Here is a 16,332-nt window from a genome sequence, read left to right as displayed (position 1 = left end):
AAGAGTGGCACCGTCTGTCGCATTTACAGACGGAGCTCAGAATGTGCTGAACGGCACGGGCGAGTGGCAGCGTGTCCGCCCTATGCAGGTCCGGCAAGTCCCCTCGTCGTCTCTGGCCATTTCTCCATCTTTCTGTTGTGGGCCTGCAGCCTCTACCAGGCATCTGGCCCTTTTCATTGGCTCCTCTCCAGATGTCTGTCCTACCAGCCACAGAGTCCAGCATGATGGCCCCAAGGGCCTGGCATTCTCTGCCTGGGTTGAGGGTCCTCTCCTCCTCCACCCAGGACCGACCAGCTCAGCCCTCATCCTGGTGTGGGCACAAGGCCTCTTGCCGCAGCTGGGGCCCTTGGCTGACCTTCTCAGCTCTCTCTTTAGACTGGAGAGGCCTGGCCGTGTGCCTGCAGGAGGGCCCGGCCGCTCTCCTGGGCTCCTCCCCTCCATGCCAGGGCTCTGGCCCGAGCCCGGTCAGGGTCCTAGCTGAGTTCACAGTCAGACCCCAAAGTGACGGTCTGAGGAGTCCCATGGGGAAGCCCCAGTGTGTAGGGCAGTATTCTATAGCCGAGGACTGTCCCCACGCCCACCCCCCACTGGGCAATGCCAGCTGGGCTCTGAACATCTTCTGGGTGGCCTTCCTGGCAGACCCCTCGCTTACTTTTACCAGGTGCCAAGGGACACTGCAAAGCTGGAGGCCCACGCTTGGAAGCCAGCCTGCCTCCTTCCCGGCACTAGCTCCTCTCCCTCCAGCCTCGTTTTTGTAGACTTCTATAACAGAAAGGGACAGAGAGGTCATTCCATCCATCCTTGGCTTCCAGAAAAGCTCATTTAGACCAATATTGGGGTTCTCTGCTACTTACTATCACTTGGTCACGTGGTGTTACTGTCTCTTGATTTCATCCAAACAGGACGGTGAACTCTTCGAATGAAATAACTCATCCCTTCAACAATGATTTATCGAACGCCTCCTCAGTACCAGGCACTGTATCCTCTACTTTCGTGAGGTTTCAGGCAAAACCCTGCACACCGGGTTGGCCAGAGGTCTTCCTGGAATGTCCATTGGGACCCCCAGCCCTGAACGTCTGAGGCTTCCACCCTCTGGGGATGATGCTGTGTTCTCTGCAGCCTCCCAAGGTCTGGATGAATGGACGTCACCCAGGGCTGAGCTGGTTTCTGACGAGAGGCAGGTGTGGACTCAGCCACCATTCGGCTACTTTGAGGAGCCTTCACAGTAGCTGCTAAGTAGAGGTCCTGGGCAGTGGGGCCCTAATACACAGGAACAAGCAGTAGCGGCCATGGTGCTGGATTCGAAGTCTGCTGATCGGTGTTCTAATTCTGTCTCTACCGCTAATTATCTGTGTGACTTGAGACAGATCTAAATCCCCTCTACACCTTAATTTGCTAGGCTAGAAAATGCAGTCCGCTTCCTTTCATTCACTTCCATCTAAGGCACACGGGGAGGAGGGGCTCAGATAACAACACAGTAGGGCGCATTTCGAAAAACCAAAAGTGCTATTTATGTAAACAGAAGAGACTAAACATAAAAGATGCCTGCTTGCTTCTGGAAGTAAAAAGTTGTGAATGATTTCCATGATATTTTAATGACTTCCGAAACCCCGTTATTTAAAGACAGTTCTTGGACAGGGCCACGGTCAAGTGGGTGGGGGACCGTCCTCCAAGCACCACCCACTCTGCTGAGTTTTGTGAAGAATGTACAAAAGGTGAGGAGCCCATCCTGGGGGGCAGAAGGATGTCTCCCAGGGTGAGGTGGAATGGGTGAGGAGCCGAAGATGAGCTAGCTGTCCATTCTAGTGGGAGCTGAAGGGGATTGGACCTGCTTAGAGGCAAGAGCCTAGGGAGCCCGGCGTGGGTCCCAGAAAGATGAGCTGTGCGTGTGACATGGCAAAAACAGTATTTTTAGAAGATGAGTATGGCATGGATGTGCCCAGTGGGGACATACCAAATCTCTTGAAGTTCCCCAAAGTTTTTTCCCTTTTCCGGGCCACTTCCCTGTTTCTCGTCATTAAAATGCCCCGTTGTCCCACGCCTGCCAAGGGAACACCTGCTGTTTCACCTTAGTTTGAGAGAGTCACCTCTTCTGGGAAGCCACTCTAGGTCATTTCCTCCTGGGGGCCCTGAGCTCTACCCTGTATGCTTTTTTATTTTTATGCCCATTCCTTTTTAGGATACTTCTTGGTTTTCACGTCTGGTTCCCCTTTTAGATTGTAAGCCTCTTGAAGTCTGAATGTTTCCTGGTTGGCATTGACCTCCAGCACTGGTCACCGTGCCCAAAACAGGGTTTCTACCTATGCTGGTATCCCCTGGGGCACAGTTAGGGCAAGCGTCAGGTGCTGCTAATGCACCCTCAAGTTCAGAAACACTGCAGCTCCCCATCGCACAACTTCATGGCACACCGTCCACAAAGATCATGCTCTGAACAGCGCCCCCTGTAGTTGTGCAACACGGCGGCCTCCCGGAGGACCAGGTCCTACTATTTCATGTCTATGGCTTCAATATCCTGTACATCATAGATCCTAAATAATGTCTTCTGTATGAAAAGAAGATTTGAGATTTGGGGGAAAGGAGATGAAGGAAAGGAAATACGTTTTCTTGTGTAATGTAAATAACGAACTTGCTTTCTGGTGTCTCTTTTTTTAAGTCTAGGTTTTCAGCCTATTTTTAAAGCTGGGCCTGATGATCCTGTGAACTGTGGCAGTCACGGCGTTCATGACGACTGCATTCGAAGCCCTGGCTTCTTTTCAGAACGGAGGGGGCTCCAATTCTCTCTGCAAAGACTCAGCCTTCCAGGCCACTGCTGTTGCTTAAGGCCCTGCTGCAATCAGAGCGCACAGCAGTGGGAAGTCCAGAGTTCTCACCACTTCTGGGAACAGCCCCCCACCCCCTCCCCGCACCAGCTTCCACAGGCAGTCCTCATGACAGTGGGTCAGGCTCACCCAAGGATTTCACAAATGCCTGGCCTGTTCCCAGCACAGCACAGCTGGGAGGGCTCAGCTCTGGAGTGGGGAAGGAGCACCGACCTCCTCCCTGGGCTCCCCCCCGTCCCCCACCCCCGTCCCCGGGAGAGGGAAGGCCTGCACTTGTCCATGCTTGTTCCAGCGCGGGTGGCGAACCTGGCCTCCCCTCCCTGCTGATTTCCCAGCTTGGCTTAGTCAAGGTTTAAGGAGGAAATTCACTGTCCCAAGAAGAGAGGGAAACCCAGGCTCGTCTCCCCAAAGGCAGCAGTGGTCTCAGTCAATACCCTGGGGAGCTATTAGGTATTGAGATTCAGGGACTCCAGATTTGATTCAGAAGGGCTGAGGTTGGAATCCAGGCATCAGCATTTCAGCCGCTCCCTGGGGGGCTGCCAGGTGGTTCTGCACTTGCAGTAGCCTTGGGGAGAGGCGGTTCCCGGCCACGAAGGAAGTTCACAGTCCAAAGGGCCCGGGATTCTCAGGGCCTCCAGCTCCCTCTCTGTAACTAGCCCCACGACCCTGGAAGAACCGCCTTGTATTTCAGGCCTCATTCCCTCCATCTCTGAAATGGACGTGTTCTGGCCTGAGGTTAGGATGATCCACTGTCCTGATGTGATGGACCTTCAGGTCCAAATTGGGACAGTATTGGGCAAACCGGGACAAGCCCATCACCCTGCCTGAGACAAAATCGTGGACGTGCGATGTACTGAAAATAAGACTCGAAGATGCATCTTTGCGGCACAAATAGCAGTCCCTATTTATTTATATATTTACTAGTACTTTGTTGTCTGTCACTCCCACTAAATCTCAGGAGAGCAGGGCGAGCATGGCCTCGTCTTGTTCCACACTCAATCCCCGGGCACACGGGATGTGTTCAATAGATATTTGCTGAGTGAACAAACAAATGAGTGAATGAGGGACTGAAAGGCAGGGGGCTGCAGGACTCCAAGGACAGGATCACTGGACAGAGAGTATGTGGAGGGTGGAGGGGTGGGGGTAGGGAGGACTCTGCTGGCCTGGAGGACGATGTAGGCTCCTCTGGGACAAGAAAACTTGAGCCACTCCTGCCCTGGAAGGGGTCGGTACTTTCTGAGCAGCCTCCCCTTGGAGGGGGTCAGTGACCCCCCCAGTGACGAAGGACTCCCTCCCCCCTAGGAGCCCCGGGCGCGCTGGTCCACCCTCTCTCCTCCCTCTCCCGCCCCCCACCCCAGGGAGGTGCGCCTGGCAGCCTCCCGGCCGAATTTCCTGGCACTCGGCTGAGAATAAACAGCACTCTGCGCCTGTAATCCCGTTGCCGTGGCGACCGCGCTTTGCGGGCGGCCTGGGGAGGAGCGGGGGCGGGACGGGGCGTGGCCTACCCGACGCGCATGCTCCGTTGGGCGGCGGCGGCGGCGGCGGCGCGGGCCCGCGGAGTGCCACCGCCCGGGCTCCACGCGGACATTCTTCGCATAGCTCTGCCAGGGCTCCCGCGGTGTCGGGAAGTGACTCCTCCTGGCCGTGTGCGGCCTCGGAGCAACGCGCCCGCCCGCCCGGCGGCGCCCGAACGGGAGGGGGCGGGCCGCGCGGGCGCGGAAGGTGCGCCCGGGACCCAGCTCTTCCCACCGTCGGCCTCGGTCTTCTCCGTCCGCCCCTGTGCACGTTGTCCCCCGCCCCGCAGACTTCTGTCTCTGCTTAGACTCCCTCTGTGGCTGTCTGTCTCTGGCCTTCCCTCTGACTGGTACCACGGCCAGAGACAGAAGGGTGCCCCCTCCCGAACACCCTTACTCCTTAGTCTAGGACACGACGTGAGGGCTTATTTTCCATCTCCAGCTCCCCTGTCTGTGGCCTCCTTCCCGCCCTCGCCCCAGAGCAGGCTTTAGATTCTCCGTTCACGTCTCGAACTCGTCAGGCCTGCCCCAAAACAGCACTGGAGAGGAGATAGGGGCTCTTGGGTGGGTGAGTGGGTGGGTTCTTTCGGCGCCCGGAGCAGGCCCTGGGAGCAGCGATCTCCCCGCTTTCCGTTGGCCAGGGCCCCCTAGCTGTGCTCTTTTAACGCTACTGAGTGCCTGCGGAAGCCACAGGGAATTGTACCCCGGGTGCTGCTGGACGTTTCTAGCAACTCTTGGAATCAAGTGCACCCCTCCTCTGGTGGCCAGAACAGAGGGGCCTCCATTAAGTCCTTTGGAGGAGGGGTGTATGCCCCTAAAAGAATTGGGAAGTACAGAAAGATTTCTGCAACGGGAAGGTGGGAGGAGGAGGGAAAACAGGAAGGAGCCCTGGCGAGCAGAGGAGCTAGGAAGGGGTCCTTGCCCTGGCGTTGCCACTCGCTCGCTGTGTGAACCTGAGCAAATTGCTTTCCTTTTCTGGGACTCAGTCTCCCTGTCTGCTAAACCAGAGGGTTGGTCCAGTCTGTGGTCTGCAAATGGAGAGAGACAGAGAAAGGTAGGGAAAGAAGGCTGGACTGGGCATCCAGGGAAAAGAGGCGCCATCCTGCCTCTGCAGTCAACCAGGGGTCTGGGAGGCCAGCTTCCTGTGGGGCGGGCGAAGGCCAAGCCCTTTTGTTAGCGCCCTGTGAACACTGGACAGTGGCTAAACAGCTGCCTTCTGGGCTGCGCGGGGACTCGGTGTGCTCCAGATGCCAATCACCTTAGAAGGCAGATGGTGGCTGACTGGCAGGCCATCGGGTAGGGAAGAGTCTGCCAGAAGGTTCCCACACTCTCATCCTTCTGGAAGGCACTGGGGAGCCAGGTCCCACTGGGTTTCCTCACCTGACCTTGTGCTCTGGGAAGGCGACCTCATCTGGGTCTGCGTTCCCAGCTCTAGAGGTGGCGGTCCGTCTAGCGTGGTTCCTGCATGCTCTGTCTCTCTCAACAGTTTCGCCCCTGGCCTGGCCCTTTCTCGTCACTTTAGGTTATTTTCCTCAAAAGATCAGGAAATGGGAAAGAAAAATGACTTTGTTTATTTACTCGCTCAGTTGCCTTTTGGACACTGATTCCCGGAGCAGCTCTTTGGGGGGCCTGGCATCTGAAGCGCAGGGATGGGGGTAACACTCATCTTTCCAAGCCGTCAGGTCTCAGGGTTGGGGGAGGAGGAAACATGGACAGAAAATGTCCACAGAGGTTTTTTTTTCTTTCTTTTCTTTTTTTTTTTTTTTGTCAGAACCCTAACGCTGAAACCCACAGCACTGGGAGAAGGACGGTACTAACCTCTTGGCTTTGCAAGGGTTCCCACCTGTGGGCAACCCCGGGTACACACTTAGTGTTCAGAGAGGGAGAGTCCATGGGCTTTGGGAATAAACACTCCTGGGGTCAATCCTGTGTCTTTCCCGCATCCCAAGTGGTGTGTCCTTGGGCAGGTTGCTTAACCTCTGTGAACCTGAGTGGCTGCCCCCACTGAGTCCACAAATATTTACTGAGCACCATTCTAGGCATCAGAAGTGACCAGTCCAATTTCCTGCTCCTATGGAGCACACAGTTGTGTCTGAGAATATGGGGGTGATAACATCTGCCTTGTGGGGGCAGCTGGGAAGGTTAACCCAGGGAGCCTCCAAATGCGGGGGCGGGTGGAGTGAGAGTGACTAAAATAGATAAATAGATGGGTGCTCTTCTTGGGAGGCCCGTGGCCCCAACCACTGCTCAGGTGGGGGCTCCTGGGAAGTGGGAGGGGAGCCTCATCAGGACCACCCCTCCCCACCACCTCCGTGAACCGGGCTACGCTGAGGTCACGGGCCACCGCCGGGACCCTGTAGTCTGGGCTTTCTCGGAACACCTCCCTGCCAAGGAGCCAAGCGCTTCTAATAGCTTGGAGCCTCTAAAAGCTTTGGCCACAGCTCAGCTTAGTCCCTGCAAGCCCTTTGAAGCGCTTCCTTCGAACTTGCTTTGCATATTCTGGTCAGATCTGAATCAGACTAGCAGGAATTACCCTCGGTACAGTCTAGGTGGCTGCCGGAGCTTGTAAGTGACGTGAAGAAGGGTTTGAGGACGCCAGGGCAGCAAGGGGGCAGAGCCGGCGCCACCCTCTGCGGCTCCCTCCCACCTCCCCTCGGGTGCAGGGTGTGTGGGTGTGGGTGAAAGAGAAAGCAAGGCAGAGAAGGGGCAGGGGAAAAAGGCTCAAGTCATGTTTTTCATTAAAAAATAGTGCTCTTTATTATAAATTACTGAAATGTTTCTTTTTTGAATATAAATATAAATATGTGCAAAGTTTGACTTGGATTGGTATTTTGTTGAGTTCTTCAAGCATCTCCTAACAGCCTTGAAGGCCTGGGTTGGGGGAGGGGAGAGGGCTGGAGGTGGAATCTTTATAAAAGACAGAGTGATTGAGGCAGATTGTAAACATTATTAAAAAACAAAACAGAAACAAAAATAACAGAAAAAAAACGAAAACCCCAACACACAGCTGCCCCATCCAGACCAATACCTGACACAGAAAACTTTGTGATTAGTTTTTCCCCCAAAAGAACAGTTCCAGGTAATTCCATCGCTGCTACATTCCTGTAAGTTTTCACTGATCAGTGCTATTGCAGAGAGGGAGCAGCTGGGGTGGCAGGGGCCCTGGCCTCTTGGTGACTCCTCGCCTGTGTCCCCCCACCCCAGGGGAGGAGGGGGGGCTGTGCAGGGCCTGGGGTTGGGGCCCGTGGGACCCGCTGGCTCTGCTCTAGCCAGAGCCCAGACACCGTGAGGCACCTGTGGCTGGCCAATACCATCTCTGCTGCCTGCCCCCCCCCAAGGTCAGTGGCCAGCTGCCTGCCCTTTGAGAATCCCTTGGCCTCTGCATGGATTGGCTGAGTGTGTGGCTTCTTGTGTGCCAGTCCCTCTCCATGGGACAGGGAGCATTTAAGGCAAATCTCCTAGCCAGACATAGTCAGGAGGCACAAAGTAGAATCCCCCATCTTCTCTGGCCAGGGTCTGGGGTCAAAGATGGCTCATCTCCTCCAGCCACACCCACCCCCAGGTGCTGGAAGGTATAGCATGGGTGGGGAAAGAACTGACCGGCCTGTCCACCCGCCTCCAAATGCCACTTCCCCCTTAAAACGGGGGAAGGGCCCTCAGCTCTCCACGGACTAGGACCTATATTTCCTGGTGGTTGTCCCAAGGAGGAGTAGTAGAATGGTCCTCTTCAGGTCACCCCTTGGCCTTCTCTCCAGAGCCCGGGGAGGAGCACGCAGCCACCCTCCTCACCTGGGCTGGGCAGTGAGAGTTGCCATGTCCTTGGGCAGCCTGCAGCCCGGGGGGGCCCCTGAGGCACCCTCTCTCTTGTCCACCCTTTCCCAGGCCAGAGACTTGCTCAGGGTTAGAGCCACGTTTAAAACCAAATCAAAGAGCAAACAAGTTCCGTTGGAAAGTTTGCAGATTCCCCGGCACTTCTCACTAGTTCAGCAGTGTCCCCTGTCTGGAGGTGCAGGGGGAGTCGAGGAAGCGGAGAGGAGATTCCATTGCAGTCGCCCCACTGGGCCATCTGGCTCCTCCGGAGCAGCCGGAGTGGGGGAGGGGCGCTCAGGTGGCACTCCCCCTTCCCTCAAACACATTCCAGGTCTGGCCTGCCCCCTTCTGCAGAGGGGAGGGTCAGAGGGAGGGGCCTGTCCACCCCCTGGCTCACCCAGAACTGCAGGACTCTCCCGCTGGATTCTTGTGCTTGTGCCATGTGTCACGAAGGAGAGGGGACCCAGGCCCCTCGCCCTGACCCCTGCCCTTTGCTCTTTAAAGTGGGGCATCGTACTGGTCCAGGAACTCCCGAATGGGCCCAGGCAGCTGGGTGACTTTCTCATAGGAGTCCAGGTGGCCGTTGACGGTCTTCCGACAGAGATGCTGGAGAGTGGCCACGTTGGAGGAGAGGGGCCTGCTCAACACCAGAGGGATCTTCTCGCCCCCCGAGTAGATGTAATAGGCTCTCCTGGGGGGCGTCCCCGGCAGCGGCTGGGCGGGCGTCTGTTCTGGCACCTCGGCGGAGGGCGAGGAGGGTTCACTCGGTGGCGACGGGAAGGAGGGCGCGCTGGGGGGCGGCATGTAGTGATGCACCAGCTTGAGCACGCAGTCGAAGCGCGGCACAGGCTGCGTGCTCCGGGGGTCGCTCTGCAGCGAGAAGCTGCCCCCCTCGCACTGGATGCGCAGGTTCTTGGTCCCCGACTGGGTCTTGACGCTGAGCGTGAAGAAGTGGCGCTGGTCCGAGCTGTCGCGGATGAGGAAGGTGCCGGCGGGCTCGGCGCTGAGCAGCAGGTTCGCCTCGCCGCCCGTCACCGCGCTCCAGTAGAAGCCGCTCTCCTGCAGCTTGCGCACTGCGTTCACCACCAGCTGGTACTCGCTCTTGGAGCTGAAGGTCTTGAGGCGCAGGCTGGTGTCCAGGGGGCGGCTCATCCCGGCGGCGGGAAACTTGCTGTGGGTGACCATGGCGCACGGAGCCAGCGTGGATCTGCGCGGCGGCGGCTGCAGCTGCTCGGCGGCCTCCGCACAGCGGCCGCTACCGCATCCCGGGGGGCTGTGGGGAGGAAGGCGCGAGCCGCGTGAGTGCCCGGAACCCTCCAGCGCGCCTGGCCCGCCCCGGCTCCCCTGCCTCCGCCAAGTGGCCGGGGCACCCACTGCTCCGGAGGTCCTCGCGTGGGCCCTCGCCCCGACCCAGGCAGCCCGTGGAGCCCGCCCGGCCCTCGCCCCCGCTGGCGGGGTGGCCCCTTCCCCAGCGCGCACTGGCAGGGCGCCGAGTGGGAAACTCAGGCGCGGAAGTTGGGTCTCCGGGAGCGTGGCCGGGGTGGAGGGCAGAGAAGGGCGCCGGGACGCTCGGGGCGCCGCTCAGTCCGACGGCCCCGGGCGGCGGGGACGGAGAGAAATCCGAGGCACGGGGGTAGGGAGGGGACGCGAGAAGCCGGAGGGGGCCCCAGCCTGGGTATTCCGGGAAATTGGGACCTCCGGCTTCCATCCGCTCTGTCTCCTACCTCGTCCCCTCCCTGCCGGGAATGACCCGGGAAGGGGAGGAGAAACCGGGAAAAGCTCCCGGGACTAGCGAGGGCCACCCCCCTCCGCGTCGCGCCCCGTCCTTCCTACCTGGTCCAAAACCGAAGTCTCCGGCCTTGGGGCTGCGCCTCCTACGGTCCCCAAGGCGAGGCGGCGGCGCAGCTGCCAGCGGTGGCCCGCGATGCGCCCAGATGTTGGCGGCCGTAAAGTCCACAAAGGGGCCCTCGCGCGCGCGTCCCTCGGGCTTCGCCGGGGCGCCCGCCCTGCCCCCTGCGCGCCCCCGGGGCGGCCGGCCCGGGGCGAGGCGAAAGGCAGCGGCGCGAGCTGAGTCGGCGGGCGGCGCGCGGGCCGGAGTCGCGGCGGTGGGGGCGGCGCGGGGAGTTGGAGTCGGAGCCGCGGCGGAGGCAGCGCTCGCGAGTATATACGCTGCCGCTGGGCCCCGCCCCCCGATTCCTGGAACTGCGCGGCCGGTCTTCTTGTAATGTTTAGTCACTACTCGCAGCAATGAAAGGCTGCGCGCGGAGGGCGAGGGAGGGGCCGCGGGCCGAGGGCGGGCCGCCGGCCGCGCCAGGGACCGGCAGAGACGCGCGCGGAGACAAAGCGCGACGCAAGGCGGCCAGGGCGGCCGGCGGGCGCGGCGCCAGCCTCGGCGGCGCGTTCCTGGCAGCGGCCCCTCCCCCGCGAGCGCTCCGCCCCCAACTTCTCATTCACACTTTCCCCCCTCCCTTCTAAGAAGGCCGGTTTCTGGCAGAGGCGGGGGCGCCGCTCCCGGAGCGCGGGCAGTTCCAGGAGGCCGAGCAGGAGAGGCTCCCGGCTCCCCTTCCCTTCTTCTCGGACCTCGCGGGGACACCCCCCTCGCCCCCACTCGGGCCCGCCCGAGGTCCCGATCGCGGCCCCAGGAGGCCCCGGCCTGCCTGAAAGGAGGGAAGTGGAGACACCCCAAAGCCGGGCCGCCAAGCTCGGGCCGGACCTGGCAGCTGGAGGGGGTAGAGGCGCACGACAGTCACCTGTGGGCATGTCCCCGAGGCGAAGCACGAGTCCCAGGGGTCGAGGGGACGCGGCCTGCGTGGCAGCTGTCTGGCCTCAGCCCATCGGCCCATTGCCAGGTTCTCTGCTGACGCTGACAGGGGAGCCGCCTCCCACTACCAAAAAGCCAAAAACAAATAAACAACAACCGCTTTCACACATCTGGGACTCCAAACCTGCGTGGCGCGGTGTGGGTCCGGCCAGGCGCTCCTATGCAGCGGGACTGGCCAAAGCGGGGAGAGGTGGCCGCACCCTGCGCCCCGCGTCCGCCAGAGGGCGCCCAGGGCTCTCGTAGGTGGAATGGAGTTTGGTGTTGCTCCCCCGCAAGCCCTGGAATGGAAACGCGAGGGGGCGGTGGGGATGCCGGCTCAGAAGCTGGGGCGGGGGACTTCATGGGGGACCGAGGAGAATTCACTCCGCCGTCTGGAATTAGACCTAGGAACTGAAGTCCAGCAGGGGAAAATTTCCAGAAAGCGGTTTTCAGGAATTCGGCCCCGCACAGCCTAGAATGTGTTCCCCCACACCTCTGAGCGTGGGGGTCGAGTATCTCCTCGGGGATGAGAAGACCAGATGATTGAGGAGAACTATGTCCTTGGTCCCGATGGCACGAATGTGGGAGGTTTGGGCTAACCAGGGCCGGCTTTACGAAGGATGAAAGGTTTTGCAATCTGTCCCCAAACAGGCAGTGGGTTGCCGGAGATACCTGAAAATCGGCTTGATTGGTACTTAAATTGTCACCTCTCAGGACGCAGGGGCTGTGGGCTTTGGGCCCTGCCCTCGGGACTGAAGATAATGAACGGGAAAGCAAGGAGAGGCGGACCACACCGGGCAGCTCCGGGGTCTCCAACGGAGAGACCTGGTCCCTTTGCTTCACAGGGAGCACTTCGGCACCTCACTGCCCTTGCAGCTGCGTCCTCGCCTCTCTCCCTACAGAGGCCGGAGAACTCAGGGAGGTTTGGGTAGGACACCCGACCTCTCTGGGATTCAGTTTTGCCATCTGCAAAAGAGAAATAATAACCTTTTCTCATCGGAGATCTGAGGTTCAAAAAGAAAACGGGAAAGATTCTGCACGTCGAAGTCTGATAGAAATGGAAGCAATTCGGTCCGCCTCTCCCTTCCGATTGTATCGGGAGGACAGTCGTAAGGAAGAAGTCTTTACTGCGGCGGAGGGAGAAATTGACTCATTTAACACATTTCACAGGACCTGGGCTCTTGTAGCAGGCATTGTGCTGGGCATTGAACTAGAATGATGAATAAGACCCGGTCTCTGCCCTCACAGTGCTTGCGGGCTAATGGAACGGATTCTCCTCTCTGTAATCAGGAGCCCATTCTTTTTCTCATCCATTGATCACGCAGTTCTGTGCTGAGCCCTGTGGAGGACAAGGAGGACTCACAAGGAATAGCCCTTGAGTTAATGGATGAGAAAGTGCTTTGTAAATTATAACGCTCTGACACAAGTCAGGTTCATTCATCCATTCCACGAACCCTCATCTAGTGACTGCTTTTGCCAGGCAAAGTGCTGGGAAGACAGAAGCGCTGGGTGTATCCTGCAGGGAGACAGGCGAGGCAAGAGACATGTGCACCCCCCCTTCCACCAAGGGATGGGTGCTATGAGAAAAAGGTGGGTGTGATTGTGACCCCATGAGACTGTGATAGTTCATTTTGAAGGGGTAGAGGTAGTTTGAAGTAGAGAGAGATAAGGAGGAAGAAACAGCCCTGGAGCCCCGGGAATCCCAGTCTGGTTACCTGTGAAGCAGGTAAGTCTTAGCGTCAACAGTGGGGTACCCGAGGAAGCCTGGGCTCTGCAGAGGGCCAGCAGCAAAGGCTGTACGGCTGGCAGGGAGCTTAGAGTGGGCCCACGAGCACAGAGATGATTTGAAGAGCAGAGAGAAGGGGCAAGGTCATCAGGCGTACCCAGGACCCTAAAGGGAATGCCCCAGATGAAGGTCGGGGCGTGCAGCAGGAAGGTGAGCTGGGCTCCCTGTGTACTGACTCGGGAGACTGAACTGCTGCCCAGGATCTACTATTGGTGGCTATATGACTTTGGGCAACTTGCTTCCCCAGCCATGCCTCGATTTCTTTACTTGTAAAATGGGCTGATAATAGTACCTACCTTATCCAGTAGTCGTGAGGACTAAATGAGCTAATGCATGCGAAATGCTTAGAATAGTGCCTTGCACATATTAAGTGCTCAATGCACGTTAGCTATAATTGTTTCGAAAACATCGGGGAGCCTTTGGGGAGAGAGAGGAGGGGAGAGCTGAGCCGCCGCAGCTGAGCTACCAGGGGATAGATGTGGCCAGGAAAACTTTACGTTTTGAGAGCTGCGTACCTCCTGCGTGAGACACATTTCAAAAAGCTGCTTATCTTCAAACGGTTCAGCCAGCCTGGTTTCTCTTGGGGTTTCTAACATCTCCAGTAGTTTCCCATCGCCTCTCCATGCTAAACCTCTCAGGGACTGTGTGTCGAAGGCCCTCAGCTCCATCTGGGCTTCATCAGCTGCCCCTGGCCCACTGCACCTTGCGCTGCAGCCATACAGAGCTCCAGGTTGTCTCCGAGATGTTTCCCAGACCGGGGGCTTTGCGCGTTCGCTTCCCTCTGGGTGGAACTATCTTCCGCGCCTTGGCTGATTCTTAATTTTTTTTTAAGATTTGGCAGAGGTTGGATCTGAACTTCCAGGGTAGCTCTTTCCACATTGACCAACATGCTCTAACTGCTTGTCCCGTGAGAACCTTGAGGAAACGGACTCTATTTGATGTTTTCTTTGTAAGCCTTGAACTTGGTACATGGAAAGTGCTCAGTGAATCTCTAAATAAGGGGTTGTGTTGCCTTCCGTTTTCCATCGCTGTTAGATCCCACCAGCCACATTGGCTTCTCCCTGCAGAGCCCGGGAGCAGCTGTACGGATGGGACAGAGGGTGGGCGTGTGGATTGGTGGAGATCAGTAGGCCGGTGAATCTGGAGACAAAGGGAGTGAGGACTCGAACTTTACTGACGAAGTCAGGGAGGAGACACAGGGCCAACGGGGGCACACTCCAAGGGGCCCGCTTCCAAGCGAGAGAGATGCCCGGCGGGCCCAGGGCAGTGCCGTCTTGTCTCTCACCGCCCCCATCTGCTGGGGGCTGGAGGCCAGAGAGGCGTCACCCCGGTCTGGACCCTCTGCCCAACCCTGCCGATCTCCTCGTGGAGAGATTAGGAGCCTCCTGCCTTTTCCTAATCGCTTCCTTTGCAGAATTTCTAGGAAATCAGAATCCCATTTCCAGGCAAAGGTGCTTGCTCACAAAGATAATAAGATTCATTCACGGCGGAGGGGAAGTACACAGCAGTTTCAGCTGCCTGTGGGGTGCCGCTTACTCATGGTGTGTGACAGACGATGAGCTCTTCCCCCAACCTCACGGATGGGACCGCTGGTGCCCACGGGGTGGTCGTGGGAAGCTATGGCGTGGCTCGGTGAACACAAGGTCTCATACTTGCATAGATGATCTCCCTGTCCTCCGGCCAGCCCGGCGACAGGCGCTAAGGCTGCCATTGTTTGGTGACTGCGTTTCCAGCCAGAGGGGTTGGGAGACTGGCCTCAGACCACAGAGTTGCTCAACAAGCCCAAGGCCTCTCTTCGGCTCCAGGAGGTGGCCTGGGTTTGACTGCCCGGAAGCCTGGTGTCACTTACTTCACGTCGATTGTGCTTCTCCTGCGTGCCGGTTAGTGGGCTAGGCCTGGAGACATGATGATGGGGAAAAGAACCTATTTCCTTCCTTCTGGAGCTTCTAGTCTAGTGCTGGTGGTTACAGGGGAGCTACAGTAGGGGATGAGGACTCCCCTTCCAGCCCCCCTTTCTCTAGGCCAATGCAGAGAAGATGCCGGGGGGCCTGCCTCTCACCTGACCCCTTGAAAGCCCTGTCCCCCGCTGTCCCAGCATGCTTTCCTTGGGCTTCTCTTCTTGGTGCATCTCAGCCCCTCAGCTGAAGCCCCTGCCCACGGGGACCGATGATGGGGGCCGGCCTTGCCGGCAGCAGGCCTGTGGCAGAGATGACCTTTCTCTTCCAGTGCAGGGGAAAAGGTTTGTGGGTAGGGGGAACATACCAGGTTGACCATAATCTCTCTCTTTCCTGCTTGGGACAATTTCAGTGGGCCGGGACAATGGCCTGCCATGGGAAGCGGGAAGCGGCCTTCCAGTTTGCAGGCCTTTGTTCTTGCCCGGAGGGGCCACGGGGCTCATGAAAAGGTTTGTGGCTCGGATGTCTGCAGTGGAAGAGTTCTGTCACGCCTGACATTCCAGGCCCAGCCGGCCTCTGGCATTTCCCAGAAGAAGCGAGGGGAGAGAAAACACTGCACGAACCCACTCGGCCGCCCACCCCTCCGCCTTCTCAGATTCCTGTTCCCTCTGGAGCTCAGGCCCCTGCCCTGGGGGGCTCATTCTTCTACCCACAGAGGGGGCTGGAGGTGGCCCAGTGGGGAGTGACTGGGAGGGCGCAGAGTGCCGGCGCTTCGGGGAGGGGAGAGAAGTGTCTTTGAGGGATCCACATCTGTTCCAAGTTTTGAGTTGGAGGGTAGGGAATGAGGGGAGTTAGCTTCCAGCCCATCATCTCCCCTGACCCCAAACCAACAAAGCCCGCTCTGTCTGGGGCTGGGGTGAGAATAGTCTCTACGTGCCCCGAAGTGGCACTGTGCCCTCGCCTGCGCCCGGGAACAGACACGAGGGTAGCGGGCAGTTCTGGGAAGCAAGGCTGTGGTAAACCATCTGGGTTGTAATGCAGATGAGGCCTGGCCGGGTGCCTGGAGCTAAAGTGGCAGTGCCCACCAGAAGGACAGCCTGCACGGGGGTGCGGAGCAAGGCTGGTTCCTGAGAGACTGCGCTGGGCCCCACATGCCCCCGGAGGGCTGAGGGCTGGGCTGGGGGTGACCAGGTGGGCTCAGCCATCCAGCCGGCCCTGCGAGAAACCAGGCAACCTGGCTGCTGGAGCCAGGTGGCTGGGAGCCAAGGGGCTCTTGGGCCAGGTGCTGCCGACCGCCTCACCTGGGTGTGTATGCCGCAGCCAAACTGACCCCCGTGGCCCACACTCAGGCTTCCTGAAGTGGCGGCATCTCCACAAGGACCTCCTGAGTTTTCCATCCAGGCGTGTGACATCACTAAGAAGGTGCTGGCTTCTCCGCCTCGCAAAGCGTACATTGCTACGCACCGTCACGCACTGATGCGGGCAAGTTCGAAGGGAGGCTGCTATATACCATCTCTCTGGTTCCCCAAGCTCCACACCAGCCACAGCGGTAGAGACGTGTCGGGAGTGGGAGGTGGGAGTGTCCAGAGTTTCTAAACCCAGGACCACCTCCGATAACTGGAAACAGAATGCTGGGGGCTGCTCATAGGTGGACCCTCCTGGAGTCACTTCTTACTCCTGCAAGACTTATTCAACCTTCCTTCCTTCC

At 58.6% G+C, this 16,332-nt stretch overlaps 1 protein-coding gene across 1 annotated transcript; it reads right to left on the bottom strand.

Moving 5' to 3' along the window:
* Nucleotides 1–7,064: 7,064 nt before the first annotated feature.
* Nucleotides 7,065–10,276, bottom strand: SOCS3 (suppressor of cytokine signaling 3). The gene is made up of 2 exons (XM_039859252.1): nucleotides 9,977–10,276; nucleotides 7,065–9,416 (listed from the first exon to the last, which is right to left on the bottom strand). Exon 2 carries the CDS (start codon nucleotides 9,326–9,328, stop codon nucleotides 8,642–8,644), a length of 687 nt encoding a protein of 228 aa, XP_039715186.1. The 5' UTR covers nucleotides 9,329–9,416; nucleotides 9,977–10,276; the 3' UTR covers nucleotides 7,065–8,641.
* Nucleotides 10,277–16,332: the final 6,056 nt, after the last annotated feature.

This window comes from Pteropus medius, unplaced genomic scaffold (genome assembly GCF_902729225.1).
Source record: "Pteropus medius unplaced genomic scaffold, Ma_sr-lr_union100, whole genome shotgun sequence".
In the NCBI taxonomy this organism is placed as follows: domain Eukaryota; kingdom Metazoa; phylum Chordata; class Mammalia; order Chiroptera; family Pteropodidae; genus Pteropus; species Pteropus medius.
Note: the sequence above shows the minus strand (reverse complement) of the source record. Positions and strands in the feature narration are given on the sequence as shown.